This window comes from Trichomonas vaginalis, chromosome I, assembly GCF_026262505.1.
Source record: "Trichomonas vaginalis G3 chromosome I, whole genome shotgun sequence".
NCBI classification, from domain to species: Eukaryota; Parabasalia; order Trichomonadida; family Trichomonadidae; genus Trichomonas; species Trichomonas vaginalis.
The window spans coordinates 18909996-18931015 of NC_067203.1; the positions used below are offsets into that span (position 1 = coordinate 18909996).

The window sequence follows — 21020 nt, forward strand, 5'->3', positions numbered from 1 at the left end:
GACGAGCAACTTATTTGGCTCATGAGTTTTTGGAAAAATTTTGGATGGCATAATTAATAAATTTTGTCACTTTTTAATGGAAAAATTTTAACAAAAACTCAATACATAGTGAAAAATGTCTATTTTGTTTGAAAAAAGCGAACTTCACTTTTAGTCAGAAAAATTTTGACAATAATTTTGATGACTGAAGATATTCACCAAAAGATCGAATTACTCAACTACTGTGTTAACATTCTTAAAGTCCAAGACACAAATTCGAACATATCTCTAGAAGATGCTAACCATATTCTCTGTGATTTCCAAAAAGATCCAGAATCATACTTAATTACCGAAAATATATTCAACAGTGATTCAGATATCATGGTCAAGTTTACAGTACTTCAAAATCTTGAATCCTGTGCCGAAAGAAGATGGAATTTAGTGGAGCAAGATATCAAGGAGAATATAATTAATTACTTACTTGAGCTTGTCTTCAGTCCAGAAAACGAAATGCCCAATCAGCTGATCAACAAAATCTATGACATTTTCAATGAAATTTTAATCCAAGATTACAATGCAAGCCAGAGCTCATTCTTCATCAGGGTCAGACAAACCATAAGTCAAGAAGAGCCCCGCAACCCGAAACACCTCGAAAAATACTTTAATTTGATTGGTAGTTTTATGTTATTTTTATCAATCAAAATGGGCGAAGAAAACAACAGTTATCTTTATCGTAGATTCTCTTACAACCACTTTAACAACCTTTCCAAGCAATTTTACAACAGTGATTATGATAATGTCCAAGAAGACATCACTGATGCATTAGACCCAGCGGGAAATGACGATGAAGTCATAAACTCTGCTCTAAATTGCTGTTGCAGCATCATTAAATGCAATAGTTTCGTATCCCAAAAATTATATCAAAATGAATTCATCGAAAAAGTCAAAGAGAGCTTCATGAGTCGTCCAAAGCTTGCTGCAACCTCCATATCAATTGTCAATGAGATTTTTGCCAAAATTGTTTTGCCAGATTACGCGAATCCTTTAAAATTCACTAGTGATGTTTTAGAAATGTTACTTTCAAAATGCAACACAATCCAACTTTCAGAAAATTCCAATTGCTGGCCCAGTTTCATTGATTTACTTTCAAAACTATTAGATTTATATGGAATCTACATCATAAATGGTGATCAATTCAACTTTGTTTTTGATGTTGCATTAGGTATCACGGAGAAAGCAAATACAGACATATTAATTGAATCATGTGAAGCATTGTTATATGAATATTTAATACAAGCGAACAACCAAGTAACACAAGAAGATTTTGATACATGTTTTATTCCAAGAATTGCAACAATATTAGTTGATAAAATGCCTGCTCCTTTAGTCATTGAACCTTTCATTGATTTGTATAATAATGAAGAAAAAAGAGTTGTCAAAAATGAAGATTTCGAATCAATGAGGAAATGTATCTCAGCAATAGATGTTTTCTTTAGCCAATTAGTAATAGATGTCATTAAAGCAAAGAAGCCAAAATTAGAAACAATTGATGATATCGAACATTTTTGTTGGGCAGTTTCAACAGTTTCTAATAAAGAAGCATTAGTTCCTGGCAAAGCTTATCCTTTCTTAGAAGAAATCTTCCGATATTTGATGTATGAAATCAATGGAATAACAAATGAAAGACAAGGAGAATATGATGAAACAGCAGAAAGATTAGGAATTTGTTTTAGTGTTGTTGTTATGTATTCTTTTGAATTTATTGGAGATAATAATGAATTATTTGCAAATGTTTTTGAAGCATTGTTTGATTTGTTGAATTTTGGATGGGAGAAATTGTTGTTGTTTGTGATAAATACTTTGTTATTTATCAGTATTGCAAACACAAGTATTTTCTCACAACCAAATGAATCATGGGAAAATAAAACAGCAATTGACATCCTTCTCGACAAATTAAATGAAACAATAACATTGGAAAACTACAAAGACGAACTAAAACTCTTTGTTCATTGTCTTTGCAGATCAATCAATTCAATAAAAGACACTGAATATGGAAGACGCTGCATCGAAGCATTGAAACAAATCATTTTTAAAAGAGTTGAATTTTGTATGATTAATTTCAACAAGGAATCAATTCCGACATGGAAATACTTCACAAATACTTTGTCTATAATGAATTCTTATGTTGAAACATTCAGTTCTCAATATATTGATATTTTTAGAACAATTAATTTGGGAGAATTCATGAATAGTTTCAAAGATATTTATGCATCTTCAGGGGATTTGTTAGTGAGAGAATTATGTCGTAATTGCAGAGCATCAATCATGCTGCATTTGCATAAATTCATTTCTTATCTTGATGATCCAAAAACAACAATTATGCCTGTTTTGGAAAGAGATTTCATCTACGTAATAATGACTGATTATTCTCAATCTGATCCTGATTTGTGTCTTCCTCAAACACTGACATTTTTAGCGACATTGATTGCGAGAATGGATGATGAATTACAGGATATGATTAATGATATAATGGATCGTGTTTTCGAAAAAACAACAGTGATAATAGAAAGTGATGATCAGTACAAATATCCTGATTTAAGTGAAGAATTCTATTCTTTCCTTGATAGATTGATTAATTCAATGCCAAAATACGTTTTGTCATTGGAATTCGATCAATTGATTAAAATATACGAGATATTAAGATTTGGTTGTAACTCGTCTCTCCAGGAACAATCAATTAATTGTCTACAATACATAAGAAATTTCGCAAATCTTATGGAAACAGCGCAATCAGATAACCAAGAAATATACATGGCTTACAAACAAAGCATTTGTGTTGATCTAGGAAAATTAGGTTTCAAACTGTTGATTGACGGATTGCATAAATTCGCTATTGAAGAAATAGGAAAACTAGTTTTGTTGGTGTTCAAGAGTAATAATTCTGAGGAATTCATGAACCAGTTCAGTTCATCTCTTGAAAACGACGCAACTCCTGATCTAATCGATATTGTTATTGGTACTGTGAAACAGATACTTAATACTAATGCAGATGAAAAGAATATTGAAGAAATCCTGAGAGATTTCATCATGAAAGCTGTTCAGGAAACATCTGATAATGAGGAAACAGTCAGAGAAAGAATGAAGAAGAATGTTGAATCAATTAATGAACTCCTCAAAAAATCAAACAAGCGTCAGACGTCTACTGTTGATGAGGTAATCAAAAACAGAGAATTACCAAAGGACTCTGAACTTAATGATCTCTTTAATAGCCTCAAGAATAACTTGAAGTTCTAATGTTTATTTTTATTTATTAAATTAATATTTTTTTTACAATAACTTTGATTTTTTAAATAGCATTAAGGATGTCGGAACTGCCAAAAGCGCAAATTTTGTTCATCACGAATTGCCAAGCTTGGCAATTCTTGGATGAGCGAAGTTTTGAAAAAAAATAGTAAATTTTGCATTATTTAAGTCTGAAAGAAGCAAGAGAATGCTATATTTTAGTTTCTATATATTTATGAAATAAAATGGTGGCATTATTGATGATTTTTAGAAATTTGATATTTGAAATTGAGTCATTTGATATTTTTGCCGAAGGATTTATATTTTTTTGTGATGTTGTGTATTAGGTTATAGCGAAACTAGAGATACTCAATGTAAACTCTTTTTAAAATAACGTACAATTGCCAAGGCAATTTTGGTTTTGGCAATTGTACGTTATTTTTTTCGCAGTGATTTGAGTGAATTGCCAAACCTTAAACTTTTTTGGCAATTGTACGTTATTGAGAATTGCCCAATTGCCATAAGCTTCAAGAAAGCTGAAACAATGACACTGAAACATATTTAACTACACGTAAAATCAAATCAGACTCATTTATTAAAAATGCAATATATTTATACTTATTGTTTCGTTTAGTCAACATGAATTTAAGACTAAATTCTTTCTACATCTGAATGGCTTTCTTACATGAATTATTATTGTATATTTTTGATTATTTGGAATAATATTAATATTTGAACTGTTTTGTGGAGTTCTTTTGTGAAATGAAATTTGTTGAACTATATTCAATTCTCAATAAGATAATGCATTTCTGTCACATACATCTCGACAGAGGCAACATTCGATATGAAAGTTTCCTCTGTCGAGAAACTCACACCTCAAGAGATGCGAAGAACTTTTGACAGGCAAAGTGCAATATTGTAGGTGATTGCACTTTGCCTGTCACATACATCTCGACAGAGGAACATTCGATATGAAGTTTCTGTCGAGAAACTTCTCACTCAGAGATGCGAAGAACTTTTGACAGCAAAGTGCAAATATTGATAGGTGATTGCACTTTGCCTGTCACATACATCTCGACAGAGGCAACATTCGATATGAAAGTTTCCTCTGTCGAGAAACTTCCTCACACCTCAAGAGATGCGAAGAACTTTTGACAGGCAAAGTGCAATATTGATAGGTGATTGCACTTTGCCTGTCACATACATCTCGACAGAGGCAACATTCGATATGAAAGTTTCCTCTGTCGAGAACTTCCTCACACCTCAAGAGATGCGAAGAACTTTTGACAGGCAAAGTGCAATATTGATAGGTGATTGCACTTTGCCTGTCACATACATCTCGACAGAGGCAACATTCGATATGAAAGTTTCCTCTGTCGAGAAACTTCCTCACACTCAAGAGATGCGAAGAACTTTTGACAGGCAAAGTGCAATATTGATAGGTGATTGCACTTTGCCTGTCACATACATCTCGACAGGCAACATTCGATATGAAAGTTTCCTCTGTCGAGAAACTTCCTCACACCTCAAGAGATGCGAAGAACTTTTGACAGGCAAAGTGCAATATTGATAGGTGATTGCACTTTGCCTGTCACATACATCTCGACAGAGGCAACATTCGATATGAAAGTTTCCTCTGTCGAGAAACTTCCTCACACCTCAAGAGATGCGAAGAACTTTTGACAGGCAAAGTGCAATATTGATAGGTGATTGCACTTTGCCTGTCACATACATCTCGACAGAGGCAACATTCGATATGAAAGTTTCCTCTGTCGAGAAACTTCCTCACACCTCAAGAGATGCGAAGAACTTTTGACAGGCAAAGTGCAATATTGATAGGTGATTGCACTTTGCCTGTCACATACATCTCGACAGAGGCAACATTCGATATGAAAGTTTCCTCTGTCGAGAAACTTCCTCACACCTCAAGAGATGCGAAGAACTTTTGACAGGCAAAGTGCAATATTGATAGGTGATTGCACTTTGCCTGTCACATACATCTCGACAGAGGCAACATTCGATATGAAAGTTTCCTCTGTCGAGAAACTTCCTCACACCTCAAGAGATGCGAAGAACTTTTGACAGGCAAAGTGCAATATTGATAGGTGATTGCACTTTGCCTGTCACATACATCTCGACAGAGGCAACATTCGATATGAAAGTTTCCTCTGTCGAGAAACTTCCTCACACCTCAAGAGATGCGAAGAACTTTTGACAGGCAAAGTGCAATATTGATAGGTGATTGCACTTTGCCTGTCACATACATCTCGACAGAGGCAACATTCGATATGAAAGTTTCCTCTGTCGAGAAACTTCCTCACACCTCAAGAGATGCGAAGAAGAACTTTTGACAGGCAAAGTGCAATATTGATAGGTGATTGCACTTTGCCTGTCACATACATCTCGACAGAGGCAACATTCGATATGAAAGTTTCCTCTGTCGAGAAACTTCCTCACACCTCAAGAGATGCGAAGAACTTTTGACAGGCAAAGTGCAATATTGATAGGTGATTGCACTTTGCCTGTCACATACATCTCGACAGAGGCAACATTCGATATGAAAGTTTCCTCTGTCGAGAAACTTCCTCACACCTCAAGAGATGCGAGGAACTTTTGACAGGCAAAGTGCAATATTGATAGGTGATTGCACTTTGCCTCTCCAAACTCTCAAATATGCTTCTCACCATACATCAAACGGGCAAATTTCTCCTTAAATTTCTCTTTATTTGAAAGGTTTTCAACAAAGCTATACCTTAAAAATCTGTGCTTGTTATATTTGATCATTTGTGTGTTAGGGGATGTAAATTTATTCCACTAGAGCAAATTTTTTCCGAAGTTTCTCATTCGATGAGAAACCTCAGAACAACTCTTCAATAGTGTAATGAATTTGTGGTATTTGTCCTGCAAACAGCGAGAGAACTTGTCTGTAATTCGTTTATGATGAAGTTATCTGGATGTCTCTCAGATGAGGAAGGAAGTCCAGAAAACTTCACCATAAGTTAATACTTGTGTATTTCTATGACTCTCTTCACGTCAGAGAATGTAAATTTACTCGAATAGGGCAAAGTTCTGCTCAAGTTTCTCATTTGATGAGAAACCTCGGAAGAACTTTGCCCTAAGGTAATGTATATGTGATTGTTGGCCCGCAGAGAAACAAGGAATCTGTTTGTATTTCGTTTATGGTGAAGTTCTCGGATGTTCTCTCAAATTATATGGAAAATCAAGAGAACTTCACCATAATTTGTTGTAGTTGTGATTCTCTGGCTCTTTGCCGGCCAGAAAACTAGAAAATAGTTTATAGTGGGAGTATGCTCGATGAATACCTACTCACTAAAAATATACGTTATTTTTTGTTTTCCTATGGGAAAATAGTTTTGATTTTTATACTATCGTATGCTTTGTTATTGCATGAATTGTCTATTTTCTTAATAAAAACTCATTTTTCCGTGTGATTCTGAATCAATGCATTCCAAAAAAGCGTTTTCCGCCTTTGAAACGTGAAAACACACATTGCATGAAGAATCAGAGAAGATTTTCTAACTCGAAGAATTCCAAAAAAACCAATTATAGTTTTTTTATCGTGAAAATTTTACTTTTTAACTACGAAATTTTTAAAACGCGATTTTTTTGGAGATTTTTAGAAAATTCAAATATGATAGACCTGTGTTATTTTATGTGCTCTATGAGTTTATCAGCTTAATTTGGAGTTATTATCAAATTTCAAAAAGTCTAAAAAATTGAAAGATAGAAAATCTTCTCTGATTCTTCATGCAATGTGTGTTTTCACGTTTCAAAGGCGGAAAACGCTTTTTTGGAATGCATTGATTCAGAATCACACGGAAAAATGAGTTTTTATTAAGAAAATAGACAATTCATGCAATAACAAAGCATACGATAGTATAAAAATCAAAACTATTTTCCCATAGGAAAACAAAAAATAACGTATATTTTTAGTGAGTAGGTATTCATCGAGCATACTCCCACTATAAACTATTTTCTAGTTTTCTGGCCGGCAAAGAGCCAGAGAATCACAACTACAACAAATTATGGTGAAGTTCTCTTGATTTTCCATATAATTTGAGAGAACATCCGAGAACTTCACCATAAACGAAATACAAACAGATTCCTTGTTTCTCTGCGGGCCAACAATCACATATACATTACCTTAGGGCAAAGTTCTTCCGAGGTTTCTCATCAAATGAGAAACTTGAGCAGAACTTTGCCCTATTCGAGTAAATTTACATTCTCTGACGTGAAGAGAGTCATAGAAATACACAAGTATTAACTTATGGTGAAGTTTTCTGGACTTCCTTCCTCATCTGAGAGACATCCAGATAACTTCATCATAAACGAATTACAGACAAGTTCTCTCGCTGTTTGCAGGACAAATACCACAAATTCATTACACTATTGAAGAGTTGTTCTGAGGTTTCTCATCGAATGAGAAACTTCGGAAAAAATTTGCTCTAGTGGAATAAATTTACATCCCCTAACACACAAATGATCAGATATAACAAGCACAGATTTTTAAGGTATAGCTTTGTTGAAAACCTTTCAACGAATGAGAAAGTTAGGAAAAACTCTACCTTATAAGATCAACTATAGAATTCATAGCTCTTTGAATACTAGGAAACATTAATGCAGTAGTTTAAGGCAAAGTTTTTCCGAGATCTACGAAGGATAGAGAGATCTCGGAAGAACTTTGCTCTGCACAAGTAATTTCAGAATCTATGGTCCTCTAAGGACCAGAGGACGGTAATGTAAAAGAATGATGTCAATAGCAGATAAATAATAGCCTTAGAAGTTCAATACGTGCACAGTTTGACTACATTGCCCTAGTAGTTAGACTGTACAGGTATTGTACTTCTGGCCTAAAAAATCCTCATTGAAGACAATAGGTAGAAACTCAAATTGTTGATAAATATCCCAAATTATCATAAGAGAGCCCATTATTGTTACCTGGCTCCTTCCTGGCTTTCAAAGTCTGTAAACGAGAAGTCTTGGCTCTTGTGGTAATTGCTTCCAAGAGGTTTACTCAATTCGAGTAAAACTATAAACCCTGTAACTGACATGTACTTCCTTGAATGGGCATTAAAAGTAATTTAACCTAACGAATAGTAACATGACCACTATTTTGATGACTAAGAAATGTAATTCATCAAATTGGCAGTTCGATGAATGATACCATGCAATCAACAACTGGTTTGTTACAATTTGGCTTGATTCATCAAATTGGCGGTTTGATGAACCGAATATTGTAATCCAGACTAGGTCAGTTACAATTTGGCTTGATTCATCAAATTGGCGGTTTGATGAACCGAATATTGTAATCCAGACTAGGTCAGTTGCTTGTTGGTCATAGATAATAATGACACCTTTCTGTTTTTGTTAAACATCTCAATTATCCCGCCAAAAATTATTGGGTCTAAATTGGTTTTTATTATTATTATTTTCAGAAACAAACTAACTTGTTTTTTAGGAATTTATCATTCATAAAGTCTTTATGATATATTTTCAACTTATAATGAATATGAAATTATAATTGTTATTTTGAAAAAAAATTATTCATGATCAATTCATGATTTAACCAGTTCCTTCAAATTAGGAGAGCATATTCAAATATAGTCGCTCATTAAAATCAATTTTTATGTTTTTTTTTAAATCGAAATTATCTCATCATAAACCATGCAAACTGACTATTTGTTCTTATCACCATGTTACCAATATCAGAATTGTCTTTACAGCCAAAATTTCGCTCGATAAAAGTCCATCCAATAGTGAGATAATTGAGCAAGGAACATTTTTCCATATCACAAAAAACCTCCCCGATTTTTTTTTTCAAAAAACATGAATCTGAATTTCGAAGACATTGCAGCTCATGTAAGTGATTATATTAAGAATGAAAACTTCTTCGATACATTCAAGATTGAAGACATCAAGAGAATCATGAAATATTCACATTTGACAACTGATCAGTACGTTACTCTTCTCAAACAATCTCATTCAACTATTAGTGCCAAAAAGTTATATTTATGTACACGTGATGCAAAAGTTACTATCCAAAATCTCGACGAAGTTGTTTTAATTCTGAGGGCTGTCAAAAAATACATGAAATTCAAAACATTTGACAGTATTATTGATGCTTTAAATCAAAAAGAGAAAGAAATGAGTGATTTTACCCAAGAAATTAAACAACTTCAAGATAAATTAAAAGAATTTCAAAATGAAAATGAAAATGCAACCAAAAAAGCGCCTATCAGTCAAACTAATGAAAATTACAATCATGCACAATATATTTTAACTAAAATCACAGAACTTAAGCAATCTAATGATTTTAAAGCTGTTTACAAATTCTTTGATGATCTTTCTTCGACAGGAAACCATGAAATGATTTCAAAATCATGCGAAGAAGGACTTTGAAAAAAGATTGCTCCTAAAGCAACTTCATTTGATCCTGAGATGAATGTTCTTCATTTTGCAATTAAAAACGGAAATTTCGGACTTGTTCAATCACTCATCGAATGTGGTTGTGATAAAGAAACAAAGACTAATGATGGATGGACTCCACTCATTTGTGCATCACATCATGGTCATCTCGACGTTGTTAAATATCTTATTTCAGTCGGAGCTAATAAAGAAGCAAAGGATAATTTAGGAATTACTTCACTCATTAAAGCCTCATTTCGAGGTCATCTTGAAATTGTTCAATATCTTATCTCAGTTGGAGCTAATAAAGAAGCAAAGGATAGTGATGGATCTACTCCACTCATTTATGCATCAGAAGGTGGTAAACTTGACATTGTTCAATATCTTATCTCAATTGGAGCTGATAAAGAAGCAAAGACTAATGATGGATCTACTCCACTCATTTATGCATCAAAATATGGTAAACTTGATGTTGTTCAATATCTTATCTCGGTTGGAGCTAATAAAGAAGCAAAGGATAGTGATGGATCTACTCCACTCATTAAAGCATCAAAATACGGTAAACTTGATGTTGTTCAATATCTTATCTCGGTTGGAGCTAATAAAGAAGCAAAGGATAGTGATGGATCTACTCCACTCATTAAAGCATCAAAATACGGTAATCTTGAAGTTGTTCAATATCTTGTCTCAGTTGGAGCTAATAAAGAAGCAAAAGATAATTCTGGATCTACTTCACTCATTTATGCATCACAAAATGGCTATCTTAATGTTGTTCAATATCTTATCTCAATTGGAGCTAATAAAGAAGCAAGGAATCATAAGGGAAACACAGCTCTTTCAGTTACATCATATAATCCTATATGAGATTATTTGATTTCTATTGGAGCTAATTTATTTTAATCGGAATCTAATGGCTCTAATTTGCAACTGCGCCGATAGCTGCAGTAAAAGATAATGTTCTCCACGTCTATAAAATCTTTTTTATATATAATACACATTATATTTCATTCAATTTTTTTGCAATTTTATTGAGTCAATTCATGTCTTTGAACTCCATTTGCTTTTCATTGGAATATTATGAAACAGAAAATTTATTATACATTTTGGTGAGAATATAGATGTATCGGATATTCTTCATTTGCCTTCAATTTAAATGCTTTTGCATAATCAAGTGGGGATTTATTAGAGTTATCTGTAACATAAATATCAGCACCATGAGAAATAAGAAATTCAATGATTTCTTTACCATTCACCTCTTTTGCTGCATGATGAAGAGGTGTGAGTCCTGATTTATCTTTTTTATTTATATCAGCTCCATTAGAAATAAGAAGTTTGACTATTTCTATGCACTGTGATCTAACTGCATTATGAAGAGGAGTATAATTAATGACAGATTTTGCATTTATATCAGCACCATGAGAAATTAGAAATTCCGCTATTTCTATTCTACTTATTTCTGCTGCATAATGAAGAGCTGTTTGATGTTTGCTATCTTTTGCATTAATATCAACACCATGCGAAAGAAAATATTCACAAAGAGATATCATATTGAAAAATGGTGAATTAACAAAGCATTCATTGATTTGATCTGCTTGATCTAAACAAACAAAAAATGCTTGAAGATTATTGAATCTTAAACATAAATTTATATTGATTTTCATATTATGCTCATTCAGCAAAAATGATACAAAGTCAATATTATGTGATATAATTGCATGATCCATTAAATAATAAAACTTTCGGGTTTCTTTCAAGCATTCACTCATGATTTCTGGATTGCCACCCAAGAACGAATATTCTATACATGATGAACTTATTTCTGACTTGTATTTCGTCCTTAAAAACTTGAAACAATTTACAGCTCCATAATAACAACATAATTCGAGAAATGTGTTTTCTTTTGTTGGATAGAAATAACTTTCAAGTTCTTCATTTTCATCAAATCCTCCTTGTACAGTGAATGATATAAATGATTTGATGTCATCATCCATGATGGCTCTATAAATTGTGTTTTCTTCATGAATTTCTAATGAATAATTTTCGGATTCATACTTTTTGAATTTATTTTGATTTGCATAACCTAAAACAATTCCATATTCCTTATAAATAAAGTAATTAAAAATATTTCGAAGGCTATTTGCATCATTTGGGTGATATTCTTCAAATAATTTTTTAAATATTGCAAAATATGACTTAAAATAGCGGTTATTGTATTCTGAAGCTGTTGAAAGTATATTCACTAGCTCAGATGGCGATATAATTTTTGTTTCGATCAATTTAGTTTTGATCTCAATGTATATATTGTTTATTTTGTCTTCATCGAATGTGTGTAATCTGTATATTGTATTAAAGATATTAATGTAATCTTTGAACAGCTCCATTAACTCATTTGGATTCATTTTTCTGAAAAATAAAAGGACATCCAATAATATTTCCGTCAATAATTCAAAAATTCAATTCAATACGGAAACAATTATAAATTTAACTATATTTAACATCATTTTTTCCAATGTCACGTGTAAACATCTAAATTATTTCAATTATTGAGAGCCTGAGACGAAGAATCTAAAAATAACGTTAATTCTAAATTTAAATATTTAAATATTCCTTTTAGAATTAAAGAACGTTAAGAAAAAGTATCTATCAAAAAATAAAAACAATAATTAGAAAAACTAACTCATACAAACATTAATTTAATCAAAGAAATCATCTGCATTCTTCATTCTTGCCGCTCTTGGTAGTTTAACACCACCTTTGTCAAGCTTATTGAATACAGATGCATTAACTTCAGGAATTCTTTCTTTCCTTGTAACTCTATAAATTATAATAACAATTACAATTAAAATCAGGCCACCAACCATAGCAATCTGTTGTGTATTGATTAACTTCTGTTTTGCTGGTGGTGGTTTGAATTTGTTGATTGATGGAGATGGAGTTCTTGGAGGAAGTTTCGGATTATTGGAAATAATGATAACCAACCTCTCCTTTGTCGGGTCTGGAGTATTATCAAGTATAATTACGAGGTTCTGGCGTGTAGCAGGTGGTAATGATCTCGTTGGTGTTGCTGTAGCTGAAGGAGTCGATGTAGGAGTTGGAGGAACGACTGTTCCGTATAGTTCTAGGTTGATAACTGCAGCTTCAACGTTAAAAGTCGTATCTTCCCCGTAAATAATATTTTCTTTAAATTTTCCATCAAAACTTGTAGTATTGCTTGTACATAATTTGTTTTCGGTTAGATTTGCGTATCTGAATGAATTCCAGTATATTGCGGGCGATGTAATCCCTGCAAAAACTGATTTCGAAATTTTCAACTTTGCAAGGTAAGATGCGTAAATTACTGCTTCGCAATTAGAATTGTAGAAGCTAACACTGCTCATTGTAGTCGATCCTGAGTTTAATTCTATGATTCCGGTATATTTCGAAGTAATATTTGAAAAAATGCACTCGGAAAATAAAATATCTTCGCATGATGGTAAGGAAATGGATCCCGCACGAGTATTACTTCTTTCTTCGGTATAATTTGAGTTCGAGATTTTTAAATCAAAAGCAAGGAAAATATGGCAACTGGAAGCTGAAAATTCAACTTCATTTTTCTGGAATGCATTTGAATTTAAAAGTACTTTAGTGCATTGCGATAGGAATATAGCACCTCCCGAGTTTTTGGCATAACATTGAAAAAATAAACAATTTGAAATGTTAACATTTGATTTTACGCAGTTGATTGCGCCACCACAATCTTCAGTTACTGATTTACATCTGTCAAAATGGCATTTAGTAATCTGAACGTTAGTTTTAGAATATAACGACTGATTTACATATGAAGTAGAGAATTCTGTCGGCATATTTGAAGATATTACAATAGCGTTATTGGTAATTTTTGTAAACTTTGTCTCTGAAACTGATATTTGTGGTGAATAACCAAATATCGCATTTCCAAAGTTTCTTGAGAACTGCGACCTCGAAATCTTGAAATGAGAGAAGTCCAACTTATTCGGCAATGATATAATTGGACTTTCATTGTACGATCTCGATATAGAAAGTCTAAAAATCGTGAAATTCACCATAATTTTTTTTTGGACTATGTTTTTACAAAATAACTTGTAAATTTTAGGAACAAGAGATATAGTGTAATGTAATCAAATTTCACTCTATAATTCAATCAACGCCATATCATGAAATTTTTGAAACCATGAAAATCAATGCCATTTCTATGAAATTATTCATTAGTAAAGCTATAAATTCATACCCTTAATGGAAATCCTGAATGTTGAATTAGTATTTGAAATTTCATTGAAGGGTATTATTTTAGCTTTTTCGCACTAAAATTTATGTAAAATAAATTGTATGTAAAAAGGGTGTAGTAGGAATTCTAGTTATTATTGTTTAGATTTTTTTGTCAAGTTACGACTTTGCCCAAAAAAAAACATGAATCTGAATTTCGAAGTCATTGCAGCTCATGTAAGTGATTATATTAAGAATGAAAACTTCTTCGATACATTTGAGATTGAAGACATCAAGAGAATCATGAAATATTCACATTTGACAGCTGATCAGTACGTTACTCTTCTCAAACAATCTCATTCAACTATTAGTGCCAAAAAGTTATATTTATGTACACGTGATGCAAAAGTTACTATCCAAAATCTCGACGAAGTTGTTTTAATTCTGAGGGCTGTCAAAAAATACATGAAATTCAAAACATTTGACAGTATTATTGATGTTTTAAATCAAAAAGAGAAAGAAATGAGTGATTTTACCCAAGAAATTAAACAACTTCAAGATAAATTAAAAGAATTTCAAAATGAAAATAAAAAAACGACCACCAATCAAACCAATGAAAATTACAATCATTCACAATATATTTTAACTAAAATCCCAGATCCTAAGGCACCTATGCGTGTTTCTGGTTTTGGCATTGATTTTGGTGTTAAAAAATCCTGCCTTGCAGTTTCCATCAATGGTGAATCATATCCAATTTTAATTAATGGAAACGAACGTCCGCCATCAAATGTTGGTTTTTACGATGACGAACCAGTAGCATGTGCCGATCCAAGTTGTTCTAACCATCCTTGTTTGGAAGATATTAAGCTTATTATAGGAAAAAAGTTTTCAGATCCAGATATTCAAAAAAGAATTCCTAAATGGGACTTTAAACTTACTGAAGATAGTAATGGAATGACTGTATTTGAAGTTCCTATGAACTCAAAGAATGTAATTATCACTCCAGAGGAAGCTTTAACAATGATCTATAAAAAACTACTTTGGAGTGCTAGCATTTATCGGCATCCTAATGAAAGAGAATCATTAAATTTTGTTCTTACAGTTCCTGTAACTTTCAATTTAAATCAAATCAATATCATTAAATCGGCTGCAAAATCGGCTGGAATTAACGTCATTTCTATGATATATGAACCAGTAGCCGTTGCAATTTCATGTGGAATGCACTCATCAAGTGAGAAGAAACTCATGATCCTTTATTTTGACCATTATTCATTTGAAGTCACCATTTTAGAAAAGATAAGAGATCGTGATGGAAATGATGAATTCAAAATCATTGCAAACTTTTCAGATCTTGATCTTGGTGAAGATTTTATGATTGAAATACTTATGGATTATTTCTCTGAAGTCCTCAAAAGAAATGGATATGATATCAATTGCGAGCATGAAATTATGAAAAGGAAAAACATAAGTTTTCTCAGGAACCGTTGTAAAAGGTTATATAAAGAGCTAACCTGTCTAATAACTGATACATTTTATTGGCCTTATTTATCAACAGATTCTAGAGATTTCAGATTAAGAAGACATAAATTTGAAGAGTTGCTTGAAGATCATGGATTTTATGATCGAATCAAAAATACAATCAATACATGTCTCAGAAATGCCAAATATAAGCCTGAAGATATTGATTCCATTATTTGTCATGGTAGTGGTACACGCTTCAGATATAGTGAAGAATGTTTGTATGAGATGTTTAACCAAAAAGATATTAGGATTACTCAGTATCCACAAAAAGCAATTGCAAAAGGTGCTGCAATTTATGCACGATTATTTTCCTAGGGCAAATATAGAAAATGAATCGATTTTCTTTCAAAAATGCTCGCACAAAAAATATCACAATAATATGAAGGAAATGGCATAACTGATTTTAAAATTATCATTGATAAAGTTCATCATTTTTCTGGATATGATACTATGTCAACCTCAGCAGGACTAATTTAATCATTGTGATAAAAAAAATTAAAAATTTAAATTCTAAATCTATCTTGTTTTTATATCCATAATCGCTTAAGAGTATGGTTCTCTCAATTTCCCTTTTTGCAGCAATACTTGAAGAAATTTATGTGTGCGTTAACCGATGCTTATCATCACAAACGCAGATTTGTATCTAGACTTTTAAGATAGTACAAGGAGTCTTTGTGTGATTTCTAAAAAGAAAAAAGATAATAATAATTAATAATATAAGCAAACAAAGCATTTTATATAAAAACAATAATCTATTGATGTTTCTTATAAAACCAATAAATAATCAAAAGGAAAAAGCAGATTGTGCAAACTCTCGTTGATGTATTCTTCAGTTCTACATTAACAAGAGCCAATCTAACTATATTCGATCCATTTCTTAGATCTTTTTTAGGGAATTTACAAATAATTCTTTCGGGAACTTGTCCAGCAACAGCGCAAAGGTATTTCATTGATGCCTCCCTGTGAGTTGCATGTGCTTCCACCCATCCGTCAACAAATGTGGCGCTTGTCTTTCGTGTTGCCTCGTATTTGAAGATATCAATGACGGAAAGATGTGTGTCAGGGAAAACTTCAAGGAGTTGTGCGGCCAACAGCTTCTTGTCGCTGACAGATAGTGAGCGCATAGTAGTAAGAAGTACATTTGCGACATAGCAGTCGCGAGGAGTTGTCTGACGAAGTGAAATTTCAGTAAGTTGGGCAAAATGAGAACTTGTAATTCGATAAACGTTCTGTTTGTAGTAAGATTGAGCTATTAAATGTGCTGCACATATTGCTACATCATCATATTTAGAATCTTTTGATAAAATACTATTATTTAAAAAAATGTCAATAATTTGATGGCTAACTAAAGGATCAAGATGTGCAATCTTGTCACTCTGTAATGAACAACTAATAATCCATGTAATTAGTGGCATCGATTCTAAAAATTTCTCATTTTCTATGTTAAATGTTTTCGGTGTAATCAAATCTGGGCGTAGTTTGACAATCATACATAGTAAGAAAAGCGTTGCAATATATGTTTGGTCGTGTTTTTCGTTGTTTATACAATTTTCTATTAATGGAGTGATTTCTAATGGTTCTATTGTAGAAATTAGATCAGAAATGGCATGAACAACATCATTATCCTTAAAATATTTAAAGCAAATTAATCTGTCATTGAGGAAAATCTTGTATTTATCTTCATTATAATCTTTTATGGACGGAAATTTGTATATAAGACTTAAATCTCCTTCAACTTCGATTTTTACTTGAATTAGCTTGCTAACTATATCATTTAGCGTATAATTTTGATTAGTTTGAAGTTCATTTAAAGAATGAACAATCTTTTCAGCGCCAGAAACTTCATCAGGTATGTAAGTCGTTGACTGTCCTAAAATTGAAGTATTTTCGTTTGATGAATCTGTTAAGTCAGCAAATCTATTAACTATCATTTTATTATGAAATTCTGATTCAGAATTGGCCGTGCAATAAATACATTCATTTCATCATCTAAATCCGCATCATGAAAAAATAAGGTCGAAATATATAGTTTTTAGGTTAATTTTTTTATTTCTGATGCTTAAGATCAAATAATCCGCCCAATAATAAGCCATTAAACTAATATGTATGTTTATTATAATACAACAATCATATAATATACTTTATAATTCAATATCGAGTTCATCTTCATCTTCAATGGAAATTGTCGTTCCGTCTTTTAAGTCATCAAGTTTCCAAAGTTTAAAAGTATCAACTGGAGTGAAATCATCAGAAATTACTTCAATATTATCTGTATTAAGCCAATCTTCGCAATTAGAATAAGAAATATTGGTAGATAAATCTTGACTGTCTTGGTAATGTATAGAATCCTTGGATGGAAGGCAATTATTTGTGAGATTCACTGATGATTTGTAAATGAAAATTGCTGAGCCATTTCCTTGTGCGTTTGTCTCAATGAATGATGAATTTGTTATCTCTGATTCATATTTCGGAATGGAATCTCTGATGTATATTGCTCCTCCGTTTGAAGAAGCATTTGTATGAATAAAGAAGCAATGATTAACGTAAAGAGTGGATTTTTCAGCATATATAGCTCCACCTCTATCTCCAAATGTATCTTTGAATACGCAATTCGTAAATATCGCATCTGATTTTCTAATAAATAAAGATTTGCAATTTGTAAACTTGCAATCAACAAATTCAAGATGAACTTGGTATTCGCACCGCACTGGATATTCAGATATATGATTAAATACACAGTTTTCAAAGATGAACATTCCTCCTGCTAATTTAAAGATAGAATCGTCACAATATTCAAATGTACAATCTCTAAATACCATATATGGTGCATACGACCAAAGTTGATCACGTAAAAATATTGGTTTCGAAAAATTTCGAAAAGTCCAACCGATTAAGACGGACCATGTATAATGCGGATGACTAACTAACTCAACACCAATAGACCCGGCTAGATTACTGCCATCAACTATTGTTCCATGAGAATGAACTGTGGTATTATGTAAAGATAGTTGCACAATTAAATCACTAAACTCTGATGGATACGAAGTAAGAGAAATTTTATAATTTTCTGGAAAGTGAACTGTATCTGCTGTTCTGATAACGCGTGCTGCGTTTGAAATTGAGCAAGGACTACTAAAACAGTCTCCTTCTACGCGTGGATCTATAAAAACTGTTCGCGGATCTCTTGAAAAGCTGCCTGATAGCAGAATATTCAAGAACATTCAATTAAAATTGAAAATTGATTAGCTCAAATAAGCATTTTTATTATTAGCTGTGAAAAAATGATTTCCTTATTCTGAAATATCCTCTTTTTCCTTCAATCTTTCTGACAAAATTGAATTTTCTTGAATTTCTTGAAGAGATCTTGCTATACTTACGTTGATTCTTCATATTTTATCAACAATTTTGTATTTAATCAATTAGTCACGTAAAATTTTCGATTTGACTAAATTTTCGGAATATATACAAACATGATAATCTCGGTCGTTTTTGTATTAAGGCAATTTTGCGGTTTATTTCAATTAACTGTCTTTATTTTTTGTATGGGCAATCACCAATCCCAGGCAAAACCACCAACAAAAGATGAAATTGCTAAGCTTTCAGCATCAACACATTTCTCTCCGGAAGAGATAATGAAGCTTTACTCCAGCTTCAAAGAAGTCTCTGCAACAACGACTGCTGATGGTAACATTGATGTCAATGAGTTCGCTTTAATGCTTGGCATCAATAACATTCAATTCGCTGGTAAAATTTTCAGTGCCTTTGATGAAAATCCAGATCAATTACTTGATTTCCATGAATACGTTAAAGGACTTTCAATGGCTTCTCAACGAGCTACTCTCGAAGAAAAGGCTTCTTTCGTTTTTAATGTTTATGATGCCGATAGAAGCGGAAAGATTTCTCGTCAAGAGTTAACAGATGTCATGACATTATCACTTAGCGAAAACAATGGAGTCAAGATATCGCCAACGTCCCTTAATCGTATTATTACAGCTACAATTCAAAGCATGGATGAAAATGGAGACGGAGAAATTTCTCTTGCTGAATTCATTACGACAGCAAGAAAGAATCCAGCCATCCTTAATTGTGTTTCTATTGATATCGATCATTTATTGAAGTATTAAAAAAGAAGAATATTATTGACTCGTTTCTTAATAGTTGTAATAAAAACCATTTTTCTTAATCATTCTTTAATTACTGCTTCAGGATATTTAACTCAATAATTTAGGATAAATTTCTCAATTTTATTTTATTGAGATAACTAAATAGGTTCAGCTCATATAAAACACATCTCTAAAAATACCAAATTTTTAGTGGACTTTCTAGCATATAATCACTTATGAATTCATGATATAAACTAATTTCTTACTAATTTCCGGCAAGCATTGAACTTTCAAGTCACTACCTGCTTACTATACTGTTTTGAATTATATATTGAAAAGTAATGGTCCTGTTTTACTATATCTCGAGCAAGAAATTATAATTCAAGCTATTTCAAAACAGACTGTTCAAATTCTTGAGCTAAGGTTAGCTGTAAAGAAAAAATGGGATCAATTTAAAATGTTCAAAAATAAATCAATAGTTTATATTTTCTAAAATATAGTAATCAGAATAAAAAAAGAAAAATATCATTTTGATTAAAGTTAATTATGATCAATAAATGTATTTTGTAATAATTTTTAAAGGAACACTATTGGTTTTCTGATTACTAAAAAAGAAAAATCGTTATTTCTTAAATCTTGAATCCATAAACTGTAACAGAGCAGATTATATTGCCTTTTTGGTATACCGTATTCGCAAAGTTATCTTGGTTCTTTTCATAGTGAGTTGAAGCAAATTGATAAAGCCCTGCTCCGCAGTTTTGCGTAATCAGCCCAGATACGCAGTACTTAAAGCGGAAGTTGAGTTCCTTCAACTGTGAAAGAACTTCGTGGAGGATATTTGTTAAATGCTCTTGAACCTTATCTGGAACGAATTCACCGCTTTTCAATACACCGGAAATAACGCGGCTAATAATTTCATTGACTTGCTGGGAGTTGAATGATTGATCTTGGAATGGTTGATCGCCCTGAGTTGTCATTTGAAAAATTGTACGTTTTATAACTTTGAATAGTTGTAAATTATGTTAAACAATTTCTTTGGACTGAGAATGTTACTAACGGTTCTTTATGATCTTTTCTAATAAATATAGATTTGGGGCTGCAACAAGTTTAATCTAAGGCAATAACAATATCTCTTCTTTTTAGTAACTGATTGAGATGTAATAAATAATGCCGATTTACTTGTTACATCAATCAATGGACATCTTGTGATTGAAAAATATTTAATTGTAATTGGTTTAGTCATGAAATAATAGGATCCATTTAATAATGTCAAATTAAGAGTATTCTTTAAATATTGAGAAGTTTATGGCGTCATTAAAGGAAAATTCTGAGAGCTTTCCTAATTATTTACAAAACGATTAAATATGTCAAAATTCTAAAAAGCATTTCTTTCCAGGGCTATCATTGATGCATTCATCCCTAAAGGTGTCAATATCTGAGGTGGTGCGATTTCGTATATTGTCTAGAACTTCATTTGTGATAAAGCAT

General features: G+C 32.2%; 10 protein-coding genes and 1 pseudogene across 11 annotated transcripts, besides 2 other annotated features; 6 read left to right on the forward strand and 5 right to left on the reverse strand.

Annotated features, from left to right (window-relative positions):
* Positions 1-49: 49 nt before the first annotated feature.
* On the forward strand, positions 50-3360 carry TVAGG3_1010440 (exportin-T/LOS1 family; the record flags this gene model as incomplete). The annotated part of the gene is made up of 1 exon (XM_001579107.1): positions 181-3273. One exon carries the CDS (start codon positions 181-183, stop codon positions 3271-3273), a length of 3093 nt encoding a protein of 1030 aa, XP_001579157.1.
* Positions 3361-4070: 710 nt separating this feature from the next.
* Positions 4071-9088: a mobile genetic element.
* TVAGG3_1010460 lies at positions 4400-5612 on the forward strand (annotated as a pseudogene). The gene has a single exon. A coding segment is annotated over exon 1 (1213 nt).
* Positions 8654-9086: a mobile genetic element.
* A 20-nt stretch (positions 9089-9108) lies between the features above and the next one.
* TVAGG3_1010480 (histone-lysine N-methyltransferase family) lies at positions 9109-9681 on the forward strand (the record flags this gene model as incomplete). The annotated part of the gene is made up of 1 exon (XM_001579108.1): positions 9109-9681. One exon carries the CDS (start codon positions 9109-9111, stop codon positions 9679-9681), a length of 573 nt encoding a protein of 190 aa, XP_001579158.1.
* A 39-nt stretch (positions 9682-9720) lies between these two features.
* Positions 9721-10551, forward strand: TVAGG3_1010490 (ankyrin repeat protein family; the record flags this gene model as incomplete). The annotated part of the gene is made up of 1 exon (XM_001579109.1): positions 9721-10551. The coding sequence occupies one exon, from the start codon at positions 9721-9723 to the stop codon at positions 10549-10551; it is 831 nt and encodes a 276-aa protein (XP_001579159.1).
* Positions 10552-10781: 230 nt separating this feature from the next.
* TVAGG3_1010500 (proteasome regulatory particle assembly) lies at positions 10782-12086 on the reverse strand (the record flags this gene model as incomplete). The annotated part of the gene is made up of 1 exon (XM_001579110.1): positions 10782-12086. One exon carries the CDS (start codon positions 12084-12086, stop codon positions 10782-10784), a length of 1305 nt encoding a protein of 434 aa, XP_001579160.1.
* A 287-nt stretch (positions 12087-12373) lies between these two features.
* Positions 12374-13751, reverse strand: TVAGG3_1010510 (pectin lyase-like family; the record flags this gene model as incomplete). The annotated part of the gene is made up of 1 exon (XM_001579111.1): positions 12381-13751. One exon carries the CDS (start codon positions 13749-13751, stop codon positions 12381-12383), a length of 1371 nt encoding a protein of 456 aa, XP_001579161.1.
* A 361-nt stretch (positions 13752-14112) lies between these two features.
* Positions 14113-15898, forward strand: TVAGG3_1010520 (ATP binding; the record flags this gene model as incomplete). The annotated part of the gene is made up of 1 exon (XM_001579112.1): positions 14113-15744. The coding sequence occupies one exon, from the start codon at positions 14113-14115 to the stop codon at positions 15742-15744; it is 1632 nt and encodes a 543-aa protein (XP_001579162.1).
* Positions 15899-16181: 283 nt separating this feature from the next.
* Positions 16182-17360, reverse strand: TVAGG3_1010530 (uncharacterized protein; the record flags this gene model as incomplete). The annotated part of the gene is made up of 1 exon (XM_001579113.1): positions 16182-17360. The coding sequence occupies one exon, from the start codon at positions 17358-17360 to the stop codon at positions 16182-16184; it is 1179 nt and encodes a 392-aa protein (XP_001579163.1).
* A 170-nt stretch (positions 17361-17530) lies between these two features.
* On the reverse strand, positions 17531-18716 carry TVAGG3_1010540 (pectin lyase-like family; the record flags this gene model as incomplete). Its single annotated transcript, XM_001579114.1, has 1 exon — positions 17571-18650. One exon carries the CDS (start codon positions 18648-18650, stop codon positions 17571-17573), a length of 1080 nt encoding a protein of 359 aa, XP_001579164.1.
* A 255-nt stretch (positions 18717-18971) lies between these two features.
* On the forward strand, positions 18972-19611 carry TVAGG3_1010550 (calcium ion binding; the record flags this gene model as incomplete). The annotated part of the gene is made up of 1 exon (XM_001579115.2): positions 18972-19553. The coding sequence occupies one exon, from the start codon at positions 18972-18974 to the stop codon at positions 19551-19553; it is 582 nt and encodes a 193-aa protein (XP_001579165.1).
* A 366-nt stretch (positions 19612-19977) lies between these two features.
* On the reverse strand, positions 19978-20515 carry TVAGG3_1010560 (intracellular protein transport protein; the record flags this gene model as incomplete). Its single annotated transcript, XM_001579116.1, has 1 exon — positions 20162-20509. The coding sequence occupies one exon, from the start codon at positions 20507-20509 to the stop codon at positions 20162-20164; it is 348 nt and encodes a 115-aa protein (XP_001579166.1).
* Positions 20516-21020: the final 505 nt, after the last annotated feature.